Source organism: Melozone crissalis, unplaced genomic scaffold (assembly GCF_028551555.1).
Source record: "Melozone crissalis strain CALT ecotype California unplaced genomic scaffold, PUWL_Pcris_2 ptg000023l_1, whole genome shotgun sequence".
Classification (NCBI taxonomy): domain Eukaryota; kingdom Metazoa; phylum Chordata; class Aves; order Passeriformes; family Passerellidae; genus Melozone; species Melozone crissalis.
Window position 1 is genome coordinate 18,775,664 of NW_026535801.1, and position 16,248 is coordinate 18,791,911.

The window sequence follows — 16,248 nt, forward strand, 5'->3', positions numbered from 1 at the left end:
AATCATAGAATACCAGGTTGGAAGGTGACTGCACGTGTAATCAGGTCCAACCTTTCTTGGCAAAAGCACATCTTTGACAACATAACTCAGCACCTTGTGCAGCAGCATACTAAAAGTGTCCTCACCAAGCCCTTTAGAATTAAGAAGAATAGAACTTTCCTACCATCTACAAAACATTGTAAAGAATATCATACTTAAAGTAATGTATTAAAACTTTTTTCTCCCATGCAGCTTTAAAATCTCCAAAACCAGCTGAAGAACCCACTGTTACTGCTCCAGTGACAGCTCCAGTTGTTGGAAAGAAAGCAGGTATTTATATGTATTCTATGCTATTTAGAAGGTTTTTCTCTGACATACATAAATACTTTCAGTATAAAAAGAGGGAAGAGCTGTGCAATAACTCATTCATTACAGGAAGATTTGAGGTCCCATTCAAGTATTTGTTATTCTAGGTACTGTCACCTAATTTAAAACAAAAACTGATATACTATGGAGACCAATCTGTGCTCTTTTGTCTGGATAGTAATATATGTGTCTTTATTTGTTGTCCTACTATGAAATTTGCGTATTTTGTTGTTTTCTTGATGTTCCTCATGTCCTGATATGTGTTATGTGAATTGCATCTTGTATTTTCTGTGTAGACAAAGAGAAGTTACATGCTTCTAAATAATTGTTGTGTTGTTTGGTTTCCCACTTTTGATTTGTCATTGAAGCCCTCAGAAAAACCGACAGTGATGTTGAAGAATTAGACTTCTGTCTGCTATGCTTAGGGCCCTGGAACCAAGCTTGCTGTGAAAAAAATAAAAAGAGTTGGGATGGTTCCATTTCCTCTGAAACACTCAGAGAACTGAAACACTGTGCTCCACCAGCAGAGCTGATGTCCATTCTGCTTGCCCACCATTCAAAGGGCCTCATGTTGCAGCAGATCTTGGGCATTTGAGAAGCCAAATCATTAATGTCTCTTAGCCATTGATCTGGTGATGCAGTCTGCAGTGGCACAATTAACCTGTTTTGTGTCAGTGACCAGATAGCTTTCATTTTCTGCTACTTTTAACCTGGACTGGATTTTAACCTACACTGGATTTTAACAGTGTCTCACGAGACACTGCTGAGAGTGGTTTACTTAGGTTTCCTGTTCCTGTGTGCTGTTCTTACCTTTGTTTTGTGGTTGTGTTTTAAGTTTCTGTTGTGTAGAGAAGAAGTGTTCTATGTTCATTTTATTTCAGGTATATTTGTAAAATTTTTCTTAAATGTATTGTTCCTGATTCTTATTCTTATGGATTTTTACTCTCTAAATTACCTATGAAACCTTTGTAGCTGCAGAAAAGCCTGATGCACCACCTGTACTAAAACATAGAGATAAAATGCCCCCAGTGGAAGAAGAAAAGCCTGAGTCAATTGTGTTGAAGAAGATTTCAGCTGAAAAAAGCTTGCATGTAAAAGGGAAAGTAAGTCCTAAGGAGACAGTTCCGGCCATAGAGCCACTTGAGTATAAAATCTCACTGGAAACAGCTGGTGGATTACTGAATTCAGAGACAGAGGAGCAGGAGAAAGTATCTCTTAAATATTTTGTCCTGGCTTCTGAGGAAGAGGAACCAGGAATGACACCTGTAGTTTCAGGAAAGACTACTCTTACAGGTGAGAAATTAAAAGTTGAAATGGATCATCACATTACTTACTCAAAGGAGAAACTACCACTGCCTGATGAGGAAGTGAAATTGATTTCTATAACATCTGAACAAGTGGAAAGAGATTCTGGAGAAGAAAATGAAGATGAAATTAAATTGCTTGTTCAAAAGGAGGATGCCATAGAGAAGGTCTCTGAAAAGCTTAGTGTTCTTCATGAAGGAGAGATTCCTAGCCATGAAAAAGAAGAAATTGAATCAACTTGTGTACCTAAACCCAGAAAGCCAGATCAGCCTAGGGACCAGAAAGGACTTCTAGGAAAAGAGAAAAAAACAAAAAAAGGTTTGCAACCTGAAAAATTTCATATTAAGGATAAAACTTCTTTTGTACAGGATATCATAGAGGCAGACATAGCTGAAACTTCTCAGCTTAGAAATGAAAATGAGAGAGGAGGTTTTACTCTGGAGAAAGATGAAATTCCTCTTAGTGAATCCATGAAGGGACATGGCATACAAGGTAAAATTCAGAGGCTGAAGCAATCTGGTCGCACAGTATCTGAAATTGCTATAGATAGGAGTCTTAACAAAGAAGCAAAGAAAATGGAAGATATTCAAGGTGATGAGGAAGATAAGAATCTGGATTTTACATCAGCAGAAGTACATTCCTTAGACCTGTCTGAGAAGGCTCAGCCAGGATGGAGAAAAGATGCTGACCTAGAACACCCCACTGAAGATGAGGAGGTTCCTGGAGAAAAACCTCACACTGTCTTTAAACCATCTGTTCTTAAGTCAGAAGTAATAGAAATTAAAGCAAGAGAAAAATGCTCTACAGAGAAAGAACCTCATTATGAGGAGGGTTTAGGACAATTGTTGACTGAGAAAGCACTCCTAAGTGATAAAAAGACAGGCAAAAATTTACCAGAGAAGGAAGAAAAAACTATCTTCAGCACCCACCTAAAAAAAGGTGAAATTAGTCTGTCAAACGCCCCTGAAAGTCTGCCTGTGGAAAAAGAATTTGATACAGTGATTACAGGAGGAATGGAAAGTGAAGTTTCCACGGGAGAACATCAAAAGGGAATCATATCTGAGTCAGTAAAGAAAGTTGCTTTTCAGCCACAGCAAAGTCAAGATGAAAAACAAATTCAAGAAGTTCATGCCATTCCGGATGAACATAAAGAAACTCTGGCTAACAAAAGCAGAAAAGGTAAAATTGAAGAAAAGCAATCTACGGAAGGTATATCAGATGAAAAAGCATCACCTGAACATGGCATTGGAAAAAGCACATCTGGTACCATGAAAAAAGAGAAGGGAAAGCTCATAGACAAAGTATCATCAAGCAAAGGCATCCTTGCAAATGGAGAAGATACTCATTCTGCAAGCATAGGTAAGGTAATAACTTCAAAGAAAGCAGAAGGAGAGAAAGAATACCAGAAATCAGAACCCGCTCACCTGACTGAGCAGGCCACTAGACTTGAGAGTGAAAATAAGAATTTGGATGCACCTGGAGAATCACATGAGGCTCTGGATGTTCCAGCAAAGTCTCGTGCAAAGCGAGGTGAGGAAGACTGATGCCAAATTCTTCCACGAAGTGCTTGTACCATTTGCTTCAGGAGAGTGCCACCTGCCATTGTGTTTCAGTAACACCATTTGCAATTCCATCAAGTCTGTCAGCTGGCTTTACTGGCATTCAACCACTCTTCACATGTTTGTCTTACCTGTCTGTACACACAGCTGTGTGATCACTGTTCATTGTCTTAGTCTTACTCTTTTCTGAGACTTCATGAATCGTTCTGTGTGCCATTGTCTTCCCAGGAAAACTCACACTTTTTTCCTAGTATTCATTTTTCCATCCACTGCAACAAAATCTGTCCTGCATTTCATTCATATCATTCTCCCATTAAAAGTATCTTTCATATTTCCCTTCACAAAAAGGTAACCAGAGGCCTCATAGCACAGATAATATTTTCAGAAGTCTGTGATGATTCATCGCAAATTAGGTTACTTAGAGGATATCCCTCACTTGTAAAAGTTCTGCATTGTCCTGAAACATATTTAATTTACACAGCTTATATTTTTGTGGTGTTCATAAGTAAAAGTGTGTTGGTTTTTTAAAAAAAAGACAACCTCATATAATTTTAATAGGCACTTAAACTATTTTGTCAAGGTATTAGAGAATTTTACAAATTATGGGCAGGACACCACAATAAGGAAATAGCAGCTTTTAAATTGCCTGTTAGGCTCTACAGCTGAATAGGTCATTCCCATACTTCAGGATATAGAACTTACCATTGAGATACAGACAGTATACACTCTATTGAGATATGTTTATATCCTTTCCTCCCCTTTTACATGTAGGTAACTAAAGAAAGAAAAAATCTGATCTATAAAATAAATACTTGTCTTAGTTTTAGTAAGTATGTTTATTTAACTACATTTCTAATAATCTTGCTGTTCTACTTCAGAGGCCAAGCCACCAAAGGAAGAATCTCCAAAGGGTATCAGTCCAGTCAAAGGTAGGATATTACAAGCAATACCTTGTCATGGTCTAACTCCAGCTGGCAATCAGGCCCCAAATAGCAACTCACTCACTCCCTTATGGTGGGAAGGAGGAAAGAATAAGAAGGGTTAAAGTGAGAAAACTCACAGGTTAAGCAAAAACAGAGCACACAAGCAAAGCAAGGTAAGGAATTCACTCTCTGCTTCCCATGAGCAGGGATGTGTTCATGGGATATGGGATATTCATGGGATATAATATGGGATATTCACCCATATGCAGGACAGCAGGATGTCCTTCCATCCCTTGAAGGGCAAATGTCATAAATCTGAACACCCCCTCCTCCCCCCACCTTCTTCTTTCCCTGTTTTATATACTGAACATAACACCATGTGGTGTAGGATATCACTTTGGTCAGTTGGGATCAGCTTTCTTGGCTGTATCACTTCTCAATTTCTTGTGAACTCCCAGCCTGCTCAGTGGTGGGGCTGTATGAGAAGCAGAAAAGACCTTAGCTCTGCAAGAGCCTCTCAGCAATCACCAAAATATCTCTGTGTTATTAAGACTGCTCTCAACACAAATCCAAAACATAGCCCCCTACTAGCTACTTAGAAGACTGTTAAATCACCCCCAACAAAATCAGCACAGCCTACAATCAAAAGCAATTAATCAAGGTTAGTTTATTAATTTCTGAATCTGAATTACAGCCAAGAAGACACCTTCACCAGCAGATGCAGAAAGAAGGAAACTCAGGCCAGGCAGCGGTGGTGAAAAACCTCCTGAAGAGCCTCCATTTACTTACCAACTCAAGGCTGTACCACTGAAGTTTGTCAAGGAGATGAAAGATATAGTGCTAAAGGAAGCTGAGTCTGTTGGGTCTTCTGCAATCTTTGAAGTCCTAATTTCACCATCCACTGCAATTACCAGCTGGATGAAAGATGGAAGCAATATCCGAGAGAGCCCCAAACATAAGTTTATTGCTGATGGCAAAGATAGGAAGCTGCATATTATTGATGTCCAGCTGTCTGATGCTGGTGAATATACTTGTGTATTAAAACTGGGGAACAAAGAGAAGACCTCTACAGCCAAACTTATTGTTGAAGGTATTCCCTATTTTGAATTTATCAATAAGCTAGCCACTTCTCAAACTAGAACTGGTGCTAGAACTGCAAACTAGAACTAATTTTACAGTAGTTGGTAGATGCATGCTTTTGTTTCCCTCAGTCACTACACTTATTATATAAGGTATTTCTGCATCACATGTTTTATGTATAAAGGAGACAAATCAAAATAATTTGTTTCCCACAGAACTCCCAGTGCGGTTTGTGAAAACCCTTGAAGAAGAAGTGACTGTCATTAAAACCCAGCCACTGTATTTAACTTGTGAGCTTAACAAAGAAAGAAATGTGGTCTGGAGAAAGGATGGTAAAATCATCAAAGCCAAGCCTGGGAAATTTGCTCTGGGTGTTATTGGTTTGTCACATTCCCTCACAGTCACAGATTCGGATGATGCTGATGCTGGCACTTACACTGTTACCGTGGAAGACTCTGAACTGTCATGCTCATCTTGTGTTAAGGTAGTAGGTAAGTAACAAAAATCATGGGGTTTTTTTCTCTTGAGGATATTTGGTCTGCTTCAAAATTATGAAAACCTTTTCTCATTGTCTTACAGTATAAGTGGACAGATAACATTTTTACAGCTATTAAAAGCTTGTTGTAGTACAAAATCTCTTAGTTCTCTTTATTCTTCTTTTTTATGGCACGTCTGTTTGCAATAAAAGTCAGCTAAGCTGTTTTCTTGTGTAACTTTTTGTTGTGCAGAAGTTATAAGGGACTGGTTAGTAAAACCCATAAGAGACCAGCATGTTAAACCGAAAGGAACAGCTACTTTCAGCTGTGACATTGTCAAGGATACACCAAACATTAAATGGTTCAAAGGAGATGAGGAAATCCCTGCTGAACCCACTGACAAGACAGAAATCTTGAAAGAAGGAAATAAAATTTTCCTGAAAATCAAGAATGCTGGTCCTGCTGATATTGGAGAATATGCAGTGGAAGTTGAAGGCCGCAGATACCCAGCTAAACTGACCCTTGGTGGTAAGGAACCTTTTATTCAGATTACATTTAATCATCTTGTAGGCCAGTGTAGAAAAACATCTAGATGAACAAACATTAAAGGTAACCTGAATTATTATAAAGCTCTATCAAAACTTGATCTAATAATACATGTGTTTATTTGTGCTTTGTAGAACGTGAAGTTGAGCTTCTGAAGCCATTAGAGGATGTTACAGTTTATGAGAAGGAAACAGCAAGCTTTGATACAGAAATATCTGAAGATGATATTCCTGGTGAATGGAAGCTGAAAGGAGAAGTCCTGAGACCTTCACCTGTAAGCATCCTTGAATTTTAAAACACAATTTATTTAAATTAAATACTGTGAACATGTTCCTTGAATCTTATATTTATGTTAAGACTTGTCATTGCTATTCAGTCCAGAATATATGATTCAAAAAAACTGATGCTCTAAGTAAGAATTAGATTCTATAAAAGCTAAGTTTTGAAGGCCTTCATTTTCTTAAGGTATTACATCACATAATTCAAGCAATAATAGGAATATCCTACATACATTGTGGGGATTATTCTGACATTCTGAAGAATTCTGTGGAATGCTGAAGAGATGTACTCCATACTTTAATTATTGAGTCAAAGTATTAACTTTCCTTGAAAAGCAATTTCATTCTTCCTACCTGACTCTTTATTGTGTATACAATGTTTATGAAAATCACTTCATTAAAAGCACATAGCAGCAAGGCATTTGCATTATGTTGGTATTTGTATTTAACCAAGTCTGTCATCTCTCCAGACGTGTGAAATCAAAGCCGAAGGAGGAAAACGCTTCCTAACCTTACACAAAGTCAAGCTGGAGCAAGCTGGTGAAGTCCTTTACCAGGCCCTGAATGCTGTCACTACAGCCATCCTGACAGTAAAAGGTACAGTGCCCCACAGGGTGTGACACCAGCTTAGACAGAGTTCACATAGAGCTCGTTACAAATGCTATGTTGTCTTTTGCTTCCAGAAATCGAATTGGACTTCGCTGTGCCCCTGAAAGATGTCACTGTTCCTGAGAAGCGCCAAGCAAGGTTTGAGTGCGTCCTTACCAGAGAGGCCAATGTTATATGGTCTAAGGGCACTGATATAATCAAGGTTGGAGAAAAATTTGACATCATTGCAGATGGAAAGAAGCACATTCTTGTTATCAATGATTCACAGTTTGATGATGAGGGAGAGTACACTGCTGAAGTTGATGGCAAAAAGAGCACAGCAAGACTGTTTGTGGAAGGCAAGTATTTTCTCATGAAAAAAAGAACAACAAAAAAAGATAAAGAATATATCTTTCAGGGCTACATTAGCCTTTTTTCTGATTGTATTTATGTGTCTGCATTACAGGTGTGAGGCTGAAGTTCATATCACCTCTGCAGGATCAAACAGTGAAAGAGGGGGAAACAGCCCACTTTCAGTTTGAGCTTTCTCATGAAGACATGCCTGTGAAATGGTTCAAAAATGACAAGAGGCTTCACACAAGCAGAACAGTTTTGATTACTTCAGAAGGCAAAGTCCATAAACTAGAAATGAGAGAAGTAACACTTGATGATATCTCAGAAATTAAGGCCGTAGTCAAGGACATGAACACACAAGCCAACCTGAAAGTCTTAGGTAATTGCATAAATAATTTAAAATCTGGAAGAGAATAAATATTAACCATTTCTATAAGTAGAATGTGACAAAATATTGACATTTTACTATATTTGTATAACTAATTTATCTTATCCACTGGCTTTTGTAGAGGCCGATCCATATTTCACTGTGAAATTACAAGACTACAGTGCTGTAGAGAAAGATGATATTACTCTGGAGTGTGAACTTAGCAAAGATGTGCCAGTAAAATGGTACAAAGATGGTGAAGAACTAATAGCTTCCAACAGAATTTCCATAAAAACGGATGGCTTACGCCGTATCCTGAAGATCAAGAAGGCTGCAGAGAGTGACAAAGGTGTTTATGAGTGTGACTGTGGAACCGACAAGACAAGCGCCAATATCAGCGTGGAGTGTAAGTAATCATGTCTGCACTGGGGGAAAAGAGCAAAACCTTTGTAAACCAGTGTAGATAGACAGATGCTTCCCAGAAAGCAAGACCAAAAATGTACCTGTGAAAAGCAGACTGTAATGATGAATGGCTGAAATATCTAGATTTAAAGTTATTAACAGTGATTGCAAGAGACAATATATCTGATTATTACTGGGGAGAGTTACTTTCTCTGTCCAGTTACCATCAGGAAATAAAACAGTTTAGTTCACTGTAACAGCTATCTGGGTAAATTATTAGATAAAATATTCTTACCAAAAGTAACTAAATTTTTAGACATAGAAGGAGGTTGTAGACTACCCTTGCTGTTTTTTAGGAAGAGCTTAGATAAACATTTACTGGTCGTAGCATTTGAATGCCCAAAAGAAAGAAAAATGAGAGACTTAAGGTGCTTTCCAGTATTACATTTCTATGGTATACAATTTGTGAGTAAACAGATGCAAACTTTTGTTTTGGTTTTTTTTTAGCTCGCTTAATTAAAGTGGAGCGCCCACTGTATGGAGTGGAAGTATTTGTTGGTGAAACAGCACGCTTTGAAATTGAAATTTCTGAGCCTGATGTCCATCCTGTATGGAAGCTAAAAGGAGAAACCCTAACACCTTCACCTGTAAGGATTCTTCTTCATTTTTAGACCATAATTTCCAGTAGAAAAACATTATTAATAATAGTGTTTTCTTAGTGGTTTCTTAGAATATTAATATTTGGGGTGGGCTGTGTGTTTCTTTATCACCAGGACTGTGAAATCATTGAAGATGGGAAGAAACATATTCTTGTCCTTCATAACTGTAACCTTGATATGACTGGAGAAGTGTCTTTCCAAGCTGCCAATGCTAAAAGTGCTGCTAATCTGAAAGTGAAAGGTACAGTCTGCATTTTGCCAACATTTCCATGTGTATTTCAGGGCACCTGAACAAATCTAGTGTCAGAAAGCACTGTAGGAACTGATCTGAAAGAGCTCTTCTTTGATTTCAGAACTGCCTCTTATCTTCATCACTCCACTAAGTGATGTGAAGGTCTTTGAGAAGGATGAAGCTAAGTTTGAATGTGAGGTATCCAGAGAGCCCAAGACTTTCCGCTGGTTGAAAGGAACAGAAGAGATCACTCCTGATGAAAGATTCGAAATCATTTCAGACGGAACAAAGCATGCTCTGATTATTAAATCTGTTGCCTTTGAGGATGAAGTAAAATACACATTTGAAGCTGAGGATAAAAGAACAAGTGCCAAGCTAATTATTGAAGGTTTGTTAAACTTTGTCTTTCTAGGAAAGTTTTGCATCATGTACTTGCATGGTTTCTATTGATAACATTATGACACATTTTGTTCTTATAGGTATCCGCCTGAAATTCATCACTCCTCTCAAGGATGTAACAAAGAAGGAGAGAGAAACTGCAGAGTTCACTGTGGAACTCTCCCATGAAAACATCACTGTGGTCTGGTTCAAGAATGACCAACGATTACATACCAGCAAAGTGGTTTCAATGACAGATGATGGCAAATTCCATACACTCACAATCAAAGATCTTACTATTGATGATACTTCTCAGATAAAAGTGGAAGCTATGGGCAAATCCTCAGAAGCTAAACTCACTGTTCTTGGTAAGAATACCCAAAAAAATTTACCTGATGTATATTATCAGAAGAGTTTTATTAATAAAAATTAGTAATCAGAAGGTCTTAGGGTTGGCCTAAATCTAAATTATGACTTTGAAAATCTAACAATTTGCTGTTCTTCCTTGGGTCTCCCATTTACCTATTTATGAAGGATAATTACAATAACTTTAAAATTTTATGCAAAGTTGCAAAGTTAGTAAGTACATACTTAAAGCAGTGCTCTAAAACTCCTAGAGCATCAGAAGAACATTTTCAGTAATATTAGTAATGCCCTAAATAATTTATTAGGTGTTGATTGTTTTCTTTTTTGTAACAGAACTGTGAAAAAGGACTATATTTAATCCTTTTTGTGGGATATAAACAGGAAATATATTTTATGGTAGAAACTAGTTGTTCTTTCTAGAAGACTAAAATTTCAGACTGAAATGTATCTTAACTTTTGCTTGCAGAGGGAGACCCTTATTTCACTGGGAAGCTGCAGGATTACACTGCTGTGGAGAAAGATGAAGTAATCTTACAATGTGAAATCAGCAAAGCAGATGCCCCAGTGAAATGGATGAAGGATGGCAAGCCAATTACTGCGTCAAAGAATGTTGTTATTAAGGCTGATGGCAAAAAGAGAATCCTTATTCTCAAGAAAGCTTTGAAGAAAGACATTGGACAGTACACTTGTGACTGTGGTACTGACCAAACCTCTGCTAAACTCGATATTGAAGGTATGGCTATTTTAATGAGCTGCTCTGCAGAAGTCTTTTGGGATCTGCTAGAAACTGAGGGAGTCAATTGTGTTTTTCTTCTCCAGACCGGGATATTGAGATTGTGCGACCGCTATACAGTGTGGAGGTGATTGAGACAGAGACTGCCCGTTTTGATATTGAACTCTCCGAGGAAGGTGTCCATGGCAATTGGAAGCTAAAAGGAGAACCTCTGACTGAATCAGCTGTAAGCAAATATTTCATTATATTTTTTATGTGTGTCTCAACACTTTCCAGGGAAGTGGAGTATGAGGGAAGGTGACTGCAGAAACTAAATTTGATTTCCTGCTTTCAGGACGAGTCACTACATTAAAAATAGTGGGTTTTTTAATTAATAATCTTTTAAATGTAGTACAAATGTAATGCAAAATAGCTAAATAATAAATGTTTTTTACATAAAATGGTACATTCTGTGTTGCTAACAATACCTAACAATCATGTATCCAAAGTGCAAAGACCTTGAGGAATTCACTTAAACACAATGGCATTTAAAAATGCAAACATCAAATTTCATGTTTTTTCTTGTTGGTTTTGAGTTATATTTGGTTTAAATAGATGTAGATCACGTTTCCAAACTCTTTGGCATTTCTGTGACAGCTAAAGTTGGAGTAAAATGGTATAGAGCTTAATCAAATATTATAAACTCCTTGTTGGAAAGATCTGGAAAATAAAGAAAAAATACAATCACAGTTGGAAATAATCTGGCTTCTATGTAATGGCATAAATGTGAATAATACAGAAAGATTGGAATTGTCATGAAAATCACCATCTCAATAAAAGAATGAAAGGTCTTCTCAAGAAAGATCACAGCACAAGCTTAGCAATTTCTAGCTCCTGTGGGGGACCTAGATCTCTATCTAGTTTACATATATATTACTATATTGGCTATTCAGTCAGCTAAGAAATGTTGCCTCTTCCCCTTTATTTCCAACTGTATTAAGAACAGAGTTTGAAAGGAAAGACCTATGAGTGAGTGTTTATAGGGTATATTTCACATGGGCCCAAGAGTTGTGAATGGAGTAGAAAAAAACAGATTCATGGTATAAGGAGGAGGGGCTCTTTTGGTGAGTAGTACAAAAAAGATACTAAAAAGAAAAAACTATTTCAATTCTGTTTTTGCAGGAATGTGAAATCAAGGAGGAAGGAAAAAAGCACTTCCTTACACTGTACAATGTACGCTTAGATCAAGCTGGTGGAGTAGATTTTCAAGCAGCAAATGCCAAGTCTGGTGCTCACCTTCGAGTGAAACGTGAGTGTCTTTTAAACTGTAATTAATTGATTAATTAAGTGAAAACATGGTACTTACTGCCTCTTTGGAATGGGTGGCAAATCTCTATACTGTATTGAATCCACAGCAATCCTTTCCATAACAGCAACTAAGGGATTAGCTACTCAGGTTGTCCTAATTTTTTTTGTTAAGGAATATCCTATGTGTTTTTAAACTTACATATAATTTATTCACATAGGAAAAATAAAATTCAGGAGATGGCCTTGAAGGTTGCTTGATGGTCTGGCATCATATATGCTGTTATGAAATCAAATATTGCAAGCAAAGGCTGTGCTGCATCGAAGTGTCACGTTAGCTGGAAAGGATAGGATAACAGTGACATCTGGGGATAGGGTTAAGAGCTTGATGGACAGGGACAGACTACATGGTTGAAGACCACTTGTTTCCTACTCCAATCCTAGCCCTCGCTATTTTGGAAACACATGCCTTATCTAGCAACAGGCATGCAAGGCTTGGCAAGGAGACAGATGCAGAGCAACTTTCCTGCTGACCTTGTTCAATTTAAAGAAACACGCTCTGCAAATAGGAAATTGTAGGTGACCAGCCCTCCCCTAAGAACCTAGGGTGGCCTCTTCTATTTAGGGAATTTAAAGAGCAGCATTGCGATGTCTGGCTCTCTTGAGGGAAGACACCATGGAGATTAGTACGTAAGGGCAGCAGCTCTCTCTTGGGTAGAAGTGACTAATCTAAAAATTATGTCTTCTCCTTACCAAGCTCGAGTAATTGGCTTGCTGAGACCCCTCAAGGATGTAACAGTGACAGCTGGGGAATCAGCAACCTTCGATTGCGAACTCTCTTATGAGGGAATCCCAGTAGAATGGTTCCTGAAAGGAAAGAAACTGGAGCCCAGTGATCAGGTAAAAAAACTAAACTTTACTTTTTCTCATGTTTCCTCCTCCTTCTTGTCTTTCAAGTCTCTTCCCCTGCTTTGTTTCTTATTTATTCTTTCCCAGCTGAAGTACTAAGGCACAGCAGTATTTTAGTACCGCTGTCTCAAATGCTAAATTGTCCTTAAATCAGATACAACAGTTTTTCCCAGAAATTCCAGTATTCTGGAATGCTACAATTATTTATGATACAAAGGGAAACAAAGGTTCCAAGATATCAATCATTACAACAGTGATTTTGTACCTGATTCTGTTGGAGACTCAGCCACAAGGATACTGAATAATTTTTGCTCAGGTTACCTGTGGTTACAGTGAGAAGATTTTGAAAGGTGCTATCAGGAAAAGCCTTTTTTTCTACTGAATGCTGAGTTGCAGTCCAATTCAACATATAAGGGGATTAAGAGGATTCAAATTCCATTTCAGGCATTTGTTCTGGCTCTCCAGATAACTCTCTGGGCAGATTTGCTTGTCAAGCACTTCTCACTAGCTATTTTTAACCCTTCATCAAGTGCTGGCTCTTAACTCTGAGATCTGAGCAGCCTGGAATGCAGTCAATTTAATGTTTAAAGTTAATGATAGGGGAAATAAATAAAGAAACATAAATTATTAGATTAAGAAATGGAAATAGATATTACTGGTTGCACGACTTTTTTTTTGCATACTAGGCCTAAAAATGTAATGCAAATTCAAATAAAAGTTGGAAACTTAAGACAAAGTAAACTTTCAAGGCATTGCATGATCTAACAAAGTTTCAGAACCTGTAATAATGCTGCTAATAATACTTTGGTACAGATTGCTATTTCTTTTAGATACAATTTTAACATTTTTTTTCAGGTTTTGCTAGATCTTTCTGAGCTTTAAGAAATTTGCATAAATAAATATTAATTTAAAAAAATAATGTAGCAATGTCAAAACAGATCATTATGACAAAGGACCCTATTTAAGGACAGATAAACAAAGTTGAAACTCAGCAGATGAATCATGAAATAAATCAAGATAATTACTTCTGAGTTTCAGAATAAAAATGTGAAAAACTATTGATCAGTGCAGTGGATTGATAGTTAAAACTGCCTGGCAAGAAAAATATTATATGTTTGGTATAATTCTGTATAATGGAACATTATTTTGGTCTTTTCTTTCTGAGCTATCATTTTAACTACATTTAAAAAAATCAGATTTCATGTAGTTTACATATATAGTCAGAAGTGTCACTTGAACAGTTGAAACTTTATCGGGATGAAATTGAGAGTAAACCATATATTTACTCAATGTATCACTTTCTACCCATTCAAAATAGCCTCTTGAAATACGTTTACAACTGTCTTTAAAAATCAAACTAATTTTACAAGTTTCATTTTAGCTGTTTGCTAATTCAAATTATTTTATTACCTCTGTGGCTGGCATTCAGCTGAACATTTATAACCTTTATTCATTGAAGTGATTTTTTTGTTTACGGTGATTGCAAAGTAGTTTCTGCAATAGTTAATCACAGAAACTAGTATTTTAGGCAGAAATTTTTACCAAATTTTAATAAAAAATAGACAAATTGGCATTTCCAGAGAAGTGTATGTGGGGAGTGCCAAACCTCTTTGTAGTTGAAAAAGTTTTTCCTTTACATGTAGCCAGCAGTAATGCCAACCTTTCCCATAAATTTGCTTATTTTTTGTATTTATTAATACCTGTTCAAAATAGACATCATCTCAAGTCAGTCCCAAAATCCTCAAAATTTTGAGGATTGAGTTATATTTAGTATATACAAAAGGAAGTTGTCAAAATTTCACATGAAAGTGGACAACTGAACTCCACAAATCATATATAGCATTCTATTTCATGAAATATTTCTTAAATACTTGTTGTAGATGTTCACAGTGGGGTTTTTATGTATTTTGTAAGGTTGTGACTCGTGCTGAAGGGAGAGTTCACACACTTATTCTCAGAGACGTCAAGTTAACAGATGCAGGAGAGGTATCACTGACAGCAAAAGATTTCAGAACTCAAGCAAATCTTTTTGTGAAAGGTAAGTCAGTCATTTTAGTTAAACCATAATCAACATTAGTGTTCCATTCCTGATTCATCCTGGAATAGGAAACCTTGATAAATATACATTATTTTATCAAAGAGTGGTATCATATATACAATATTCAACTGGTAGATAACTCCCCTGATTAAAAAACCACCCTACATAAAATCTCTTCACAGAAGAGCTGAACAAGGGAAAACACTGGAAATGGGTCAAATCTGGGAGATAAACCAGTTCATGAGGACTTCCAGGGCTTTGCTGCAGTCTTGTACATTCAATTGGCCTCAAGAGGATCCACAAATACCATACCTACCTCCCAGTGGCTTTTTCTGTTCTTTTGAATATCCAGAAACCTGTCAGAGTGTACCTGCTCCATCAGTCAAGGGACAAGATAACATTGGCTGTACACTCACTTGTGCTGCTTGCAGGCTGTGTTATATTTCAGAAGGAAAAGAACTGCATGCACTGATCCAGTAATTCAAGGAAAAACTGAAAAAAAAAAAACCCTAAGCATTCTCTAAGCTCGCTGTATAAGTTTAGAGTCTCTGAGATTACATGGGTATGGTTCAGCTAAAGAAATTGAGTTGCAAGGCTTTGTGATGATTTTTAATTAAAAACCCCGTGGACAAGGATATCATTCGATCTCATCTTACAGTAGGCTGAAAATGAGGAAATTAACCTGAATTAACAGAAAATGTCTGTGTATTAAAAATAAAAAATGTTTTAAGAAACCTTCAATAGGGACATCTAAGAGTCTTTTTGTCAAGGAAAATTAATAAACAGCATAGGATAGTTCTATGCAAGCAGAAGGCTGCCTGTAGTTTATATCTTTTCTACCAAAAATGTATCTGTTTCATTTAGAACCCCCAGTTGAATTTACTAAACCACTTGAGGACCAGACTGTTGAAGAGGAAGCCACTGCAGTACTGGAATGTGAAGTCTCCAGGGAAAATGCAAAAGTTAAATGGTTCAAAAATGGCGAAGAAATTCACAAATCAAAGAAGTATGATATCATTTCTGAAGGCAGAGTCAGAAAACTCATCATCCGTGGCTGCACACTGGACGATGCAAAAACATATGCCTGTGATGCTAAGGACTTTAAGACATCATGTTTCCTCAATGTGGAGCGTGAGTAATTCACAGTTTTCTACAAAATATCTGGGTGGTGTAAAGGCAATGTACAAGTGTCTATGACTGGCAGTAGTATCAACATTGGCAATTTTTTACTTCTCTAGCATAACTCCCCTCTACTAAAAATTTTCTATTCTCTTACAGCTATTCGTGTCGACTTCCTGAAACCCCTAACTGACCTTGAGGTTAAAGAAAAAGAATCTGCTCGGTTTGAATGTGAAATTTCTCGTCCAAATGTCAAGGTCTGTAGTGAAACTTTTTAATCTCAGTAACTCCTTCACCTAGAGCGGAA

At 37.1% G+C, this 16,248-nt stretch overlaps 1 protein-coding gene across 1 annotated transcript in view; it reads left to right on the forward strand.

Moving 5' to 3' along the window:
* TTN (titin) overlaps window positions 1–16,248 on the forward strand; it is a 234,902-nt gene that overhangs the window by 131,498 nt on the left and 87,156 nt on the right. Inside the window, 22 exon segments of the mRNA XM_054277824.1 lie at window positions 232–309; window positions 4,088–4,138; window positions 4,339–4,344; window positions 4,827–5,222; window positions 5,428–5,703; window positions 5,941–6,216; window positions 6,369–6,508; window positions 6,983–7,109; window positions 7,196–7,459; window positions 7,567–7,833; window positions 7,964–8,227; window positions 8,731–8,870; window positions 8,997–9,123; window positions 9,236–9,502; window positions 9,594–9,860; window positions 10,325–10,591; window positions 10,678–10,817; window positions 11,753–11,879; window positions 12,633–12,775; window positions 14,699–14,822; window positions 15,687–15,953; window positions 16,101–16,198. Of these exon segments, the coding sequence (XP_054133799.1) occupies window positions 232–309; window positions 4,088–4,138; window positions 4,339–4,344; window positions 4,827–5,222; window positions 5,428–5,703; window positions 5,941–6,216; window positions 6,369–6,508; window positions 6,983–7,109; window positions 7,196–7,459; window positions 7,567–7,833; window positions 7,964–8,227; window positions 8,731–8,870; window positions 8,997–9,123; window positions 9,236–9,502; window positions 9,594–9,860; window positions 10,325–10,591; window positions 10,678–10,817; window positions 11,753–11,879; window positions 12,633–12,775; window positions 14,699–14,822; window positions 15,687–15,953; window positions 16,101–16,198 (4,112 nt within the window).